General features: G+C 46.7%; 1 protein-coding gene across 6 annotated transcripts in view; it reads right to left on the minus strand.

Annotated features, from left to right (window-relative positions):
• Positions 1-14,709, minus strand: part of LOC149367815 (putative 4-coumarate--CoA ligase 3) — a 113,566-nt gene that overhangs the window by 73,963 nt on the left and 24,894 nt on the right. For 5 of the 6 annotated variants that reach the window (XM_089557577.1, XM_089557566.1, XM_089557572.1 and 2 more), the window contains one exon: positions 9,474-9,676. The exons of the other annotated variant lie outside the window; for it this stretch is intronic. In XM_089557577.1, the coding sequence (XP_089413703.1) occupies positions 9,474-9,676 (203 nt within the window). The remainder of the gene's footprint in view (positions 1-9,473; positions 9,677-14,709) is intronic. 6 annotated transcript variants of the gene reach the window in all.

A 14,709-nucleotide genomic window follows, 5' to 3' on the forward strand; every position in this document is an offset into this window, starting at 1 on the left:
TACGTGGTCGAAACGGGACTCAGGCAGTTGAAACGGCTGGTGCGCTGTCCGCGTGTGGCGAGTGACTTTGGAGCACTGGCACTTCTGGCATGTCTGTGCCCAGCGCCGAACGTCCACGTTGACACTAGGCCAAACAAAGCGGTCGGTTATGAGTCGGTGCGTGGCGCGGATTCCAGGACGGCTGATGTTGTGGAGCGAATCGAACACCGCTCGTCGGAAGATGAGCGGCACGAAAGGTCGCGGGTTTGCTTTAGAGGTGTCGCACGTCACCTTGCACGTGGTGTACGGAAGCGCTATTTCTGCCGGTACCAGCGACGAATTTCCGTTACGTAGCTTGCATAGATCAGGATCATCGACTTGGGCGGCGGCGAGCGCTTCGAAATCCATGGAGGCAGGATTGGTAGAGAGTGCGTCAATTCGGGAAAGTGCGCCGGCTGCTTCATTCTCGGGACCTGGGAGGTGGCGGATGTCAGTGGTAAATTCTGAGATGAGAGTCAGCTGTCGGTGTTCACGTTCGGAGTAGGAAGAGCTGTTGTTTTTGAACACGAAGGTTAGAGGCTTGTGGTCCCTTAGGATATAAAAAGTGCAGCCTTCGAGAAAAAAAGCGAAAATGCTTGTAGCGCAGTATATTGCCAGCATCTCTCTTCCAAAGGTGGTGTACCGTACCTCCGCGGGCTTGAGGCGCTTTGAGAAGAAGCCAACTGGTTGGCACGTGCAGCCGTCGTGCTGCTGAAGGACCGCCCCTACTGCTGTTGTTGAAGCGTCCACCATCAGACGTGTTTGGGCATTCGGAAGAGGGTGCATCAGGAGGGTGGCGTCGGCCAGCTGCTGCTTCGCTTGAGAAAAGCGTCGGCGTGTTCCTGTTTCCAGCAAAACTGCTTGGCCTTCTTTGAGTCACCGCGGAGTAGGTCAGTGAGTGGCTGGAGAATTTGGACACAGGAGAGGATAAAGCGCCGATGGAAATTGATGAGGCCGAGAAACTCGCGGAAGGAAGTTGGGCCGAGAAAGTCCATGACTGCTTGCACTCTGGTTGTGTTGTGTTGGGTTTAATGGCACATAGGCAGCTAAGGCCATCATGCGCCAAACACAAGGTATAGGAACTGTTTTCTGTGAGATTTAATAAAAATGTGGAAGCTCTCAGTAGTTTAAAGGGCCTAAAAATTTAACTACCTAGTAATAATGGGGAAAACGAGATTTAGTAATGGCTAATGGTAAAAGCTTTAAAAAGGTCAGGTAGCCTCAGCGGCCATCCTTGGCAGGGCAAGGATGCCGAGGATCCCGACCAAACAAATAAAAGCCTCCGCCTTTTCCTCACGAATAAGGAAGTGGCTGAGGAACATCAGTCCAGCGGCAGGATACCCTGAGATGTGACACGATGTCCAAGGAAGTCGAGGCTTTCGACGCCGAAGATGCACTTTTGAGGTTTAAGCACCAGTCGATGTTCGTCAAGGCGTTCGAAGAGGAGACGGAGGTGGTTCTCGTGTTCAACTCGTGTGTTGCTGGCCACCAATATATCGTCCAGGTACACGAACACAAAGGGCAGTCCGCGCGTGACCTCGTCCATGAAGCATTGGAATGTCTGTGCCGCGTTTTTCTAGCTATATGGCATGCGCACAAATTCGAAGAAGCCGAAAGGCGTTGTTATTGCAGTCTTGCGGATGTCACTTGGCTCGACTGGGATTTGGTGGTAGGCGGTCAACAGATCGATTTTGCTGTAGATTTGGGTCCCGGCGAGACGGGCACTGAAGTCATGAATGTGAGGCAGTGGATATTGATCGGGCGTAGTCCTAGCGTTTAGGGCACGGTAATTGCCAGTATGCCGCCAGTCTCCCGATTCTTGTTTAGGAACCGGATGCAGAGCAGATGACCAATTCCTGGAAGACGGCCGAATAATGCCGAGCTGGAGCATATGTTCAAACTCATGGCGGATGATTTCGAGCCTCTGTCCAGCAAGCCGTCTGGGTCGAGCTGCGACAGGTGGTCCGGTAGTGTCTATGTGGTGCGTCGCCTTGTGCATCACGGGAAGCTTTGTGTAGAAATCTAACGTTCGACGAAAACTCGCGTGGTCGGGAAGAATATTCATGAATTCAATAGAAGGAACGCTGACTCCAAGGTTGTTGTTTAATATGAAGACGAAGACGTTTCGGCTTCCCTACGGAAGCCTTGATCACTGGGCAGAAAGCCCAAAGCACATCGCTTAAGTGCGCTGCGGTAATCGCGCCAAGCATCTTGCTTACGTAGGCGGGAGATTGCCTGTGTTGTGGTTAAGGGTTTTTTCCGTTGTTTGAATTATTAGGGATTCCAGATATCGACGTGACAGCCAATTCTTTTCTCCTGCGATGACTGAAGCTACTTCCCAGGCTATTCTGTTCGTCGCGGCTTTCACGTGTTTCGCAAGTGCATTAGAAGCATCCTCTTGTTCCTGACGTCGTTCTTGTGGTCCCTCAATCGTCTCTCGAAATTCCCGCTCTCGCCGATATAGCTGTAGTCGCAATCTGCGCAGGGAATCTTGTAGATGACTCCAGGAAACTTCTCTTTCTTTATCTTGTCTTTGACAGACACCAGCTCGTGCCTCAGCTTGCACGCAGGAATTAAATTCTGTGCACCCGGTTTGCCACAAACGCTCCGTCGTGGCTTCCCTATTCTTTTGTGGTTTAGCGGGCAGACGAGAGCTAAGAGTGGGATCTCCGAGCAATTAGTAATTTTCTGGCAACATAGAAGAATTCTATACCATTAACGATAGGTTTCCAGTCAACCTAATTTAGCATATTAATCTTTACAAATTTAAAGTGGCAGAGGCACACGCGCGGGCATCCAGCCGTGATGAGAACATAGTGAAAATCTCCGATGAATAGGTGTAACCGGTAATGAGTAAAAAAAATATGCACAATAAACTGTACTGATAAGCAACTTCAATGCCAGCGTAGGCAAGATTCAGGCATAAGATTAGGCAGCTGGTGACTATGGCAGAGGTTCTCGGACTGCCAGGGAGCATTTTTGTTAGTTTACAGAACGAATGAAATATGTTACGGATCATGAATACCTTCTTCCGCAAATGGCACCAGCGGAAGTGGCCGTGAGTGCGCCCTATTGGCGTGACTAGAGGTGAAACAGGCGTCATATTGCCTCAAAGTTTTCTAATAATTTTTGTCATGCTCAATGCCACTTCTTACGGCTTTATGACTTTGTGCTACAAAATGCGACAAAATTTATCTCGAATGATCGCAGAAATGCGGGAGCGGTTCTGCTTTGTTCGAGACTGTTCTTTATGTGTATCGAGAAAGCTTACAGGGCGCTATGAATTGAACCCGACCGTGAGCGGCGGGCGTTCTTTCGCACGCTTGCTGACTATCGCCGCAGCCGAGGCATTTAGTCCTTTTTGGGCGTGAGTCAGCCCTAAACACTTTATTTTCGAGGCCCTCTTCGGTGCCCTACTCACTGCCGTCACCACTACGTGACAATATTGTGGGGTCACCGCGGTTCGCCCACCATGAGAAGGTGCGATGCAGTGAGTTTAGGATAGTAAGGACTCCAGTTAGCCCTGACTTGACGAGAGGACGGACGAAAGTAGTAAGGAGGAAGCCCATCACGAGATAGCGGTAAGAGGGAGAGTTAGTATTAACTATCTCTCACCACTACAGATGTTCGTCCTTAAGCTAGGAAGACGGCCTTAGCGCTCAAACAGTCGAGGATAATCACAGAGATACCATTATGGATCAAGCAACAGACACAGGTGGCAGTACAGTTAGACGCGATGCCACTAAGCTCTTTTAGCAAACGAAAGAAAGGATTAAGGATTAAAGAATTAAAGGATGAAACCATCCAAAACAAATGACAGAAGTCGCAGAGTTCAGAACCTCATAAAAAGCGCAAGGTAGCTGATATAAGGAACTATAATATGGCGAGAATAGAGCATCCTTTAAAGAATGGAGGCAGCCTAAAAGTTTTCAAAAGAAAATGAGGTATAGGCAGAAATATTCTATACGAAGGAGGGCGCCAGCTACTTGAAAAATTACAGACTGATAATGGCACTTCTGGGGCTTCACCGTAATGTCAGCCAAGCGGAGGGCATCCAGGACAGCCCGCTGGTGCTGGAGATGCTCACCAAACGTTTCCGAAAAAAGACGACATCGTCCAAGTAAACAAGACAGCTTTGCCACTTGAGGCCTGTAAGGACGGTGCTTACCATCTGTTGAAACGTAGCCGAGGCAGAGCACAAGCCAAAAGGAAGAACTTCGAATTCATAGAGGCCATCTACAATCACAAAGCAGTTTTTGCGCCTTCCCGTTTGTCTACTTCAATTTTCCAGTAGCCGCTCTTGAAGTCAATGGAAGAGAAGTACTAGCACGCCGTAATCTGTCCAGCGAGTCGTCAGTGCGCGGGAGCGGATAGACGTCCTTTTTGGTCACACTGTTCGATTTTCGATAGTCGACACAAGACTGCCGCCCTTGTTCCGAACAAGGATGACAGGTGAGGACCACAGACTTTGAGGACCACGGACTGACGACGCCATCGTCAAGCATTTCCTGAACCTGCGTTTGGATGAGTTTTCGTTTTGCAGCAGAAGTACGACAATGCTGCTATCGTGTAGGGTGAGCATCATCATAGGTGATGATGCGGTGTTACGTGATGGGCGCTTGACGAACCTTCGAGGATGAAGCGAAGCACTTCTTGAATTCCAGCAGCAGTCGCTTCAAAGCCAGTCGTTACTTCCGGGACAGGCGGCAGTTGATGTCGACGTTTTCAAGGGAGGGTTCGTCAGTGCCGGCAGCGGGCGGACGAGGACATTCACCCTATAATTGGCACCCTTGAAGGTAGCGGTACGACTACACTGCGCCACTTCTCTCGACGTCTTGGCAACTTTTGTTTCCGGCAAGGTCTCTTATACAAGAAGAATTCCAGAGGCCACGAAAGAACTTCTCGGAATTCCAGCCGATCTCCGAGCTGACATTCTTTTTGCCTGCCACGATGTGCCCACATCTGGCCACTTCAGCTTCTCAGGAACGCTCACCAGAGTGCGGAACTTGTATTAATGGTCTGGACTCTCTACGGCTGTCAAACTCCAGATCAAAAGTTACCGTAAATGCCAGCGCCGGAAGACGCCACCACTTAAGCCTGCAGGGTTTTTCAAAAGATACCGTGAATGCCAGCGCTGGAAGACGCCACCACTTAAGCCGGCGGGGTTTTTCAAAAGATACCGTGAATGCCAGCGCCGGAAGACGCCACCACTTAAGCCTGCAGGGTTTTTCAAAAGATACCGTGAATGCCAGCGCCGGAAGACGCCACCACTTAAGCCGGCGGGGTTTTTCAAAAGATACCGTGAATGCCAGCGCCGGAAGACGCCACCACTTAAGCCTGCAGGGTTTTTCAAAAGATACCGTGAATGCCAGCGCCGGAAGACGCCACCACTTAAGCCTGCAGGGTTTTTCAAAAGTTACCGTGAATGCCAGCGCCGGAATACGCCACCACTTAAGCCGGCGGGGTTTTTTAAAAGTTACTGTGAATGCCAGCGCCGGAATACGCCCCCACTTAAGCCGGCAGGGTTTTTTAAAAGTTACTGTGAATGCCAGCGCCGGAAGACGCCACCGCTTAAGCCGGCGGAGTTTTAGAGGCCCGTTACAGCCCGTCGCACTCCGTTCGACCAAATAGGCATGGATCTTTGAAAATTGTATCTCCAATACAGATACAAGATACAGAACCGAAATCAATTTTCGATACAGATACTCGATACTGTATCTTCGATACTTCGATACATCACTAAAATATCAAATATAATACAGGTTATATTACGACTAACAAAGTTTACATAACTGAAATCACTGTCTAATAATTCCGGTAATATAATTGGAGAACTTAGCAAATGTACGCGTGGTTTCTGTAACCTTTAGTGTATTTCTATGGAGCACTTTTCCTGAAAGGACTTATAAATGAATCCGACGGCATGGATCTGTTGAAGCTCCGCTGTCTGCGCACTTGGCCTTGTTAGAACTTTAATTTGGACTAAAGCCATATACCAGGTGTCCCAGCTAAATGTAACGAAGCTTTTAAAAAACACGGGGTGTCCTAGCCGTCTGAAACCAAATGAGGGTTGTTTAGAGTCGCGTGACCTAGTCCGCAGTATTTTTTTCATTCTTCAAGGTTGACTAATTAGTTAAGCTTAATTAGCTAACTTTTTATTTATTGACTTCAGGAACAAAATCTCAATGGAAAAGTTGTAGGAACAAAGTGTCAATGGAAAAGTTGTAGATCGCTTCGAGAAACAGCTTACTGAGACATTTGCAGCAAAGTAATATTTACGTAAAGTAGTTTTTTTACCGCCCTTTAACCATAACCCGCACAATAAGAAAAAGCTTCCACATGACAACTCTGCCACTTCAACCTCCCAAGACGCGCCTTAAAGAATAAAATCCGCTTTTTCTGAAGTCCTCACCTCGATGAGACTTTGGGTGCACATTGGGGCAGAGAAGTGAGCGAGCAGCTGGTCACGTGACACTTTTCTTTCAAGGCCAATAAATGAAGCAACGTAAATCGTAACTTGACGGAAACAGCACTGCTAGCGGTTTTTCGAGGTGATCTAAAACTTTTGCATTGACACTTTCTTCCGGAAGTTAATAATTAAAAATGTAGCTAATTAAACTTAACTAATTAATTAACTTTGAAGAGCGAAAAAAATACTCAAGAGTAGGCCACGCGACTATGAACAACCCTGAGTTGATTTCACTGCATGACTAGGACACTTTGCCTTTTTTAAAAGTTTGGTTACATTTAGCTGGCACACCTGGTATATGTTGAAGTGATCGCTTCCGTAAGGAGCCTAGCGAAAAATCATTTAACCCAAAGTTCCTCATACGAACCAGTCTGTGAGCACTTGGCTATATGAATAAACGTGAAACTTTTTCTGTTTTCGGTTCGATACTATAGAGTACTTACCCGATGGCCTGTGCCTTGGATCAAACTAAATGATGCAAGCTCCGTGCGCTTGGGAACCGAACAGTTAGTTTGCCAGTACTGCGATAACAAACTTCTGAAGCTGAAACTATTCTTGAAAAGCTGGAACTAAAACAACAAGTAAAATGGCTGAACGTTTTTATTAGGCTAAAGGTATTCGTTACGTTTACTTGAAGGTCTTAAGTAACAACATTTGCTCGAACCGCCGGTCCGAAAGAGCCCCGTGATGTGGGCGCGCTATAAGGGAGGCAAATGAAAAAAGCCTCTCAACAGGAGCAGACGAGCACGTCGCAGTATTATACTTGACGAAGGCGCCTCTTATCAGTGGATAAGAATGAAGCATAGCCACATCAACTCGAAGATCTTGTAAATAATTGAGAAACTGAAGCTTCACTAACGCCTTCTGAGAGCTACGGCTGGTTATACCGCTTGTCTCTTCAAATGAAAAGAATGCGTCAACTGACGCATTTGATGCTGCTGGCGCCGATGATCCCACTGCCTCGCGTGCGGAAGAATGCGCGGCTTGTGTTGTGCTGACATAGTCGACAACAGCTTCTGTAAGCTTCTGAGCATGACGGCGGAAGTCTTTTTTCTGTATCGAGTATCGTAAAATACACGATACACTAAAAATGTATTTTCGATACCGATACTCCGATACTCTAGATTTCAGCACGCGATACCTAATACCGATACACAAAATGTATCAAAAGATAGTATCGAAGATACATGTATCTTCGATACTGCCCATGTCTGGTCGCAGGGCGGCAATAAGTGGATCATAGTTGCTACAGACTATCTGACTCATTACGCCGAGACCAAGGCGATCCGTAGAAGAACTGCGGGTTGTGCGAGTTGTTGGTGATCCATCGTGTTAAAAACCAACGCTTACGAACAGAGATCAGCGCCCCCAGTTTGCCTCGTCTCGTCCTCTGTCTGTGTTCTTAAGCACTGGTTTTTAATACAAGGCGGTCCCTCGTGACATAGCTTCAGAAGTCGCGAAGTTTTTCACTCACAACATCGTTTTGCGACATGGCTCCCCTTCGTACCTGGTTACCGATAGAGGAACGACGATTACAGTTAAGCTTACCGCCCACATTTTTCGGTTGAGCTGCACAATGCACCGCAAGACCACAGCCTACCATCCGCAGAACAATGGCTTGACAGAAAGATTGAACAGGACCCTTGCGGACATGCTGTAGATGTCCAGCGCAAAACATGGGAAGATGTCCTGCCGTATGTCTACTTCGCCTACAACACCGCCCTCCAGGAAACTACGCGCATCCCACCGTTTCGCCTTGTGTGCGGACGTGATGTCCAGAGCATACGTAGTGCCATGCTCCCGTGCCCAGCTGATGGCCAACTCGCCCCTTGCGCCCAACAATTTGCCAAAATGCTGAACAAGCACGTCAGCTGGCCCACGTGCACATCGGGCCGCTACAACCTTCGCCACCGGCAGACTGACTTCAATTCACGTTACAAAGTCTGGGCGTGCACTCTTGTCCGTCGCCAAGGCTTGTCTGAGGAACTACTCCGCCCCTATTTTGGTCCTCACAAAGTTGTATGGCGTGCTAGTGATGATAACTGTGAAGTGTTTCCGGACGGTGCCTCGCAACCGCGTAGCCGACAGCCCAGCTCTGACATTGTGCAAGCTGTGTGGCTTAAGCCGTAGTATACACGGTAACGGCAAACGTGTTGATGTCGTACCGTGCTTCAGTTGCTACACATTGCTAGTTTTTCGTTTATTTTCTGTTTTACGCTTAAGTCGACAGCGATATTGTGGGAATCATTACAACGCTCCTCTTTTTCATAAGGAGGGTATGATTCCACCTTAGCATTACAAAGTGGCGCATCGCTTACGACGACGATGTAGTGCTCGCGCTGTCAGGGATCGGTCGCCATTGCTGCCTCAGCTTTCCTGGCATTGTTTCTCTTCCTGCCTGGTATTATAGCACCCTTCGTCAACAAGTACGTTACAATATACAGGCAAGTAGTGACCACATATCAGGGTCACGAGAGCGAAATAACTGGAATAATAAGAATTAGGTAGAGCGCATTTGGCAGACTCTAAGAACACGAAATCAGTTTTCCAGTATCTTTCAAGAGAAAAGTAAATCAGTCCTTTTCGTTCCGGTACTCGTCAATGGAGCCGAAATGAGGACTCTTAGGAGGAGCGTCTAACGTAAACTAAAGATAACGCACCGACCTATGGGGAGAAAAATGACAGGTGTAACTTTAGAGAATGGTACGGCAAAACCGCGCTGACTGACGGTACGGAAGAAGAAGAGATAGACACATGTGCTGATGTGCGTAAGACACAAGGAGAGCTCAATGGTTAAAAAAAATATAGAGGTCAATGACATCCTAGTCGAAATCAAGAAGAACATATCGGATTGGGCAGGAAATGTTCCGAGAAGGCAATGTTGCCGATGGTCGTTAAGCTGAGTGACTGAATTCCTGGAGAAAGGCATAGCCGGGGGCGGTTGTCCTCTACGCAAAGTGCATGAAGCTCTGCGACCCTTGCATACCTGGTAGTGTAGAAGCTGCACACGTAGTTGTAGTGGTTAAGCTCAGCGCCTTTTGGCAAGCCCGTGGTCCCCGATGTGTAGCACACAGCGAGGACTGTTTTTCGTGTATCGGCGACCGGGCTCTCCTCGAAGTTTCTTTCGTCCAACCCCGAAAAATTTCGGGTGGAAACAAAGCCCGGAGCGTCTCCCATGCAGAAGAAGCCCTGGTTCAGAAAGACAAAGAAACAACTTGTATTCCGGACCAGTCGAAAACTAATGGAATATATTTTCTCCGAGTCCATACGACAGAGTGTACAGGCCTGAAGCAATAAAAAGATAGTTTTTGAGAGATTCCAATAAAATGATAACATGCACCTATGCCATGCCCAGAAGTTATTGCAAACCAGGGTTTTTAAACGGGAAGCTGTTTATGAACCCAGTTTTTTCGCATATCACAGTTTTTCACTAAAACATTCAGTATAAGCATTCATCCCAACTCGATATTCCTGTAGGCTCCTGCTATCTATCTGCTCAAAAATGACTCCCATTGGTTAATTAGGGCAATTTTAACTTCGGTGCGAGCGCAGGAGAAAGTTTAAAAGGAAAATTTGGCTACGCATAAGAAGTGTAGAACTTCCTATCAGCATGCTGATAACAATGTTTTACAGCTGCCTAATAATTACTGTTGGAAGCACAAACTAATAGTTGTTTGTGGTACTCTTAACTACTGGAGACCTGCGCAAGGCAAACTTTAAAAGCAATATCCAGCTACTGGTCGAAATGTTTCCCCCTTCTCAACACTAAGTTTATAATAGTATCATACAATGTTCCATAGTTGCCTCACAATTAAAGTGTTGTCCAAGAAAGCGGGAATAGAAAGGAAGAGAATCTGCACCCCATCCTGACCGCTTCCGCGGGAACGAGTTAGACGCTTAACAGAGTTTTGGCTCTTGAAGCCTTTACGTATTTTTACATGAAGTTACACTCTAACAGTGACATTATATAAAAACAAACTCCGTGGTCTTCTTTAACCACTCTTAAAGCAGATAATGCTATATCATTCAGGTTCCCTGTTGTGGTGTGTAAAACGAGGATTTAATTTTGATGCCATTTTCGTTCCAAAAATCCCGTTGTAGCTCCTTTTATGGCCTGTATATGATACTCATGACGCTTGTATTGTGCTTATAAATTTAAAAGTTCCAACCAGGACAGCAGCTTGAGCACAAACAGGGTAGGAATGACTAGGCACTATATTAGTAGTCAAACGTGGGTCCTGATACTGCCACAAAAATAGTTGTTTTGGAGACAAAAAGGAACAGCAAAAATTTATAAAAACGCATAAATATGGCTCTGCAGATTACGCAGTGCATTATTAAACTCCAAGCCATGTGCCTTGGATATAAGAAATTTGATTCGCTTGTCAAAGTCTCGTTTTATGAAGTCTTGACGGCATGTGCACGTCTCGTTGAGAAGAAGACACAATTGTACACAAAGGCAGCTGCGTATCTAGCAAGTGCTCAATTAATATTGATATCAATTACTAAAGTTATATAAATATTAAAGAGAGGTTGATGACGATGGTCTTTACCGCTAACGTCAGCTAACTGTTGTTTAATGGTATATTATAGGACAAATGCTGTCCTATAATATACCGTTCATTCGAGAAGAATAACAATATATCGATTCTTTCTTTACTGTTCTAACTCAATATGCTCTTGTGTCTTCTCTCTTGACATGAATGTTGATGGTTTTGCCGCTATTGATGCCCTGCACATGTATATTTCGATGCAATGTGCTCTTTATTTGAGTATGTCACAGGCATACCATGTGCTGTTGTGATTGTGATCGTGGTTGTGGGTTGTGTTATTGTGGGTTTTTGTGCACAATGAAGCTGCTGTAAGGGTAGGGGACCGCCGTCAAGCTTATGTAGGCGTTTTATCCCTGCTCCTGACATCCTTGATTTGAAATAAAATATGACTGATTGATTGATTGAGACGATTATGCCTAAGATATTAAAGGACGGCGCTACACAAATATCCTCAAGCAAGAATCCTTTAATGCGTTTTCTAGAACATGAGTTATCTCAAGTCAAAATTCGAATTTCAGCATCTCCGCGCCTTTCGCTCTCGTCTCCGCACTTTTTCCACGCTGGAAGGTGGGCTCTCTTCCACCGGTCCAACCACCAGGCGTGGCATCCTGAGCCGCTGGAGCGACAAGGCTTACTGGCCGCGTCCATGGTAGTTGCCGGACGCCTGAAAGAAGCTAACCCTAGCCATCTGTTGACCGACCGGCATGTGCAGCAAGGTGCAATGGAGTAGGGTTCAAGCATCAAAAGGCGCCGTAAAGGGCTCGCCAACTATCGCATGAAATTGTGGGTTCTCTACTGCGTGTCGCTTGGCTCATATGTTCATGACAATACAATATAGTTATTGAGCACTTTGACATGTTCTGGTCTGAAGATGTTTGAGAGCTTCTCTAAACACATTTCAGTCAAATGATGCTCCACCAGACTGACATTTTTGGAGAAACTTTCCCTGAATCGACGCCCCCTTTCAGATAGTTGTTTGTTTAAGAGTTGTCTTGATTTGTTTAGGGTTACATCGCTGCTGCAGCGCCACTAGCTGGATGCTTGGTAAACAGGCTTTGTGTACAACTCGTTCTTCTACAAAACTCGTTCAATAGATGCCATAGTAAAAAAAAGGAAGACCAATTTTTGCTGCCAAAAAAGATTGTGCGCTCTGGTCCACCGCTGCACTGGGCATGACATTCAACTTTGCCATCGAATATTTGCCCCGTTACTTTTGCTATCCCTGCGCGATGTCAGTGCTCGTTAAAGAACCCCAGGTGGTCGAAATTTCCGGAGCCCTTCACTACGGCGTCCCTTATATCCTGAGTTGCTTTGGGACGTTAAACCCCAATAAACCAAAGCAATAAAACAAACCAAACTTTTGCTATGCAATTGCGAGCCTATGCACCGCAATAACCTGTAGAGGATATTTCTTGCAGAAGAATTCTACCTAGTACACCGGTATGTGAAACAGTTAGTTGCTAGTTTAATTTTATTTGGAGATTATTCTCATAAATTTAGTAAAGCATTCCACCAGGTTGCCTTTATTTGCCGGCTTCCCTATTTAGCTACCGCCCCTCTTTACGTGCATTTATGGAAGAAGTATATGGGGCGTCTTGACAGCGAGAGCCCTACTTCGCAATCAAAGCTGCAAAAGCCGCTTTATCACTGAAGCCTGAGATAAATAAATAAGTAAAATAGCCGCGACCGGGCTTCGAGCGCCCTACGGCGCGAGCACATCAGATTCACTGACCAGTGCACGCGAGCACAATATTATCGCTGCTGCCGATCACGCCTCCTGTTAAAACTCTCACGTGTTGCATTGCACAGGGTCGTCTTCATCAACTTCCATCTGCGGTACGAGCAGATCAGATCAGAGCTGAACCTTGCCTAATGTCGTCGCCAGACGTGCCAACGACCCGGAAAAGCGAAACCATTAGTCAACGAGGCTAAACCTATGACTTCGCACAGAAAACACTGCGAATTTTTTGACACGCTGGGTTTACAATGAGTACCTTTCATCTGTTTCGCACAAGACTCTTCACAGGAAATTTATAACGATGTTCATTCCTCCTCTACTGTACTGATCTGTTTACTGTAGCCTCAAGGCGCACGATGGGGTTGCGTGCGCGAGTAAAATGCTTATTTTTTCTTGTCCCAAAACATGTTAATGCAAGAGTGCGGTGAACGGCTACATCTGCGCCTTGATTGCAAAATATTCCTGTCCGGTTTCCGTCTGTCCACCCATTGACTGTTTCAACGCTAAACGCGCACCAAAAAATGGTTCTCTTGCGCTGAGTCTTCCTGTTTCAGAACGACGCTTGAATGATGCACTTGTCGGATTCTATCAAAATTAGAAATCAACGTCGTGTGCAGCATCAGTCTCCGTAAACAAGAAGCTTTCTCATATGTGATAGATGTAGCGACATCTGGCCTTTATCTAAAAAATAACTTTTTACTTTGAAGCCCCAGTGAGGGGTGGGGAAGAGGGGGCGGAGAATGAGCGGCTTATTTGAAGACGCTTTCTTGTCTGTGTGCGCTCGATACAGTGAAGCTCACACATCACGAGCATGTCTTACACGGACTGCGTTCGTTGTGTCCGAAGTTCGTCGTAAATCGACTTTGCATGATCTGCATGACTTTGCATGACTACGACAGTAGTGGCATTTATGTTTTTTTAAGTGAGTTATGTGCGTCCATTTCTTAAAAACAAACCATATCGGGGCGCCTTCCCAGCATGCTCTCGAGCCGAAATCTTTCAATCCAACTATTTACTTTTCGGCCGCTATCGCAGTTCAACCGTTACCGGCAGCTGGTGGTAAGTTGACCTTCTTCTATTGGATAGAGAGTGCTCGTACTTCGCATACATTGACTTCATTAGAGCACGTCCGTGATGTCGACGTCCACACCAATTAATTCATCCAGGAGCTACCCGAGCGGTCGTGAATCAACGCCGCATTGCCTCAAATCCAGACGCGCCTGATCACGTGCGTTTTCGACACCACCTGTCTTTCGTGGGCATCCGCAAAGACGAAGGTAGCCGAGCGCACGTGTGTAAAAAACGTCTCAGTTACACAGTCTGCGGTCAGCGCGTTGTCTGCATGCGGCAGTGACACAAAATGTAGAGATCTGGCTGGACAGGCGACTCGTACTATTTGACCAGCATGGCCAGTCAGGCATTGAAACTTCTGAAGTCACTGCCATTGTTTGCTCCTCAGCTATAGCTTCGCTTTCGAAGCTGCCCCTTTGTCGCACTTTGCTGACGCTCTGCCCAGTCGGTACACATTGATGAAATGAGCGTCGTTGTACGCCAACACTGTGCTCTTTGCCGGCGGCTACCTACAATTTCAAAGCCGCCTTTTTCATTTCCTTTCTTCTTCCGCAATGCTCTTTTTGAAATTGTGTCACGGAGTTGAGGTACCCTGTTTGATCTCGGCACTGACTGGCAGGTACGCAAATTTTTGTACCCTTGCGGAAAGCTTTCAGTGCACCATTTTTCTCTATAACCGAGAGATGCGGCCAAAGTTATCATTATATCTTAGATGCAGTGCCCTTCCCCTAAGATTTCTTTTGATAGTAGCGACATTCTTGCCCGTAGTAAGCGAGCGTTCGTTATATTTGCGCCAGTTGTAAGTGGCTGGACTGTACTTCTATAGAGTCACATTTACCGTCTATATTGACTCGCCTCGG

The sequence above is a fragment of the Amblyomma mixtum genome, chromosome 1, assembly GCF_055824585.1.
Source record: "Amblyomma mixtum isolate Tamu chromosome 1, ASM5582458v1, whole genome shotgun sequence".
NCBI classification, from domain to species: domain Eukaryota; kingdom Metazoa; phylum Arthropoda; class Arachnida; order Ixodida; family Ixodidae; genus Amblyomma; species Amblyomma mixtum.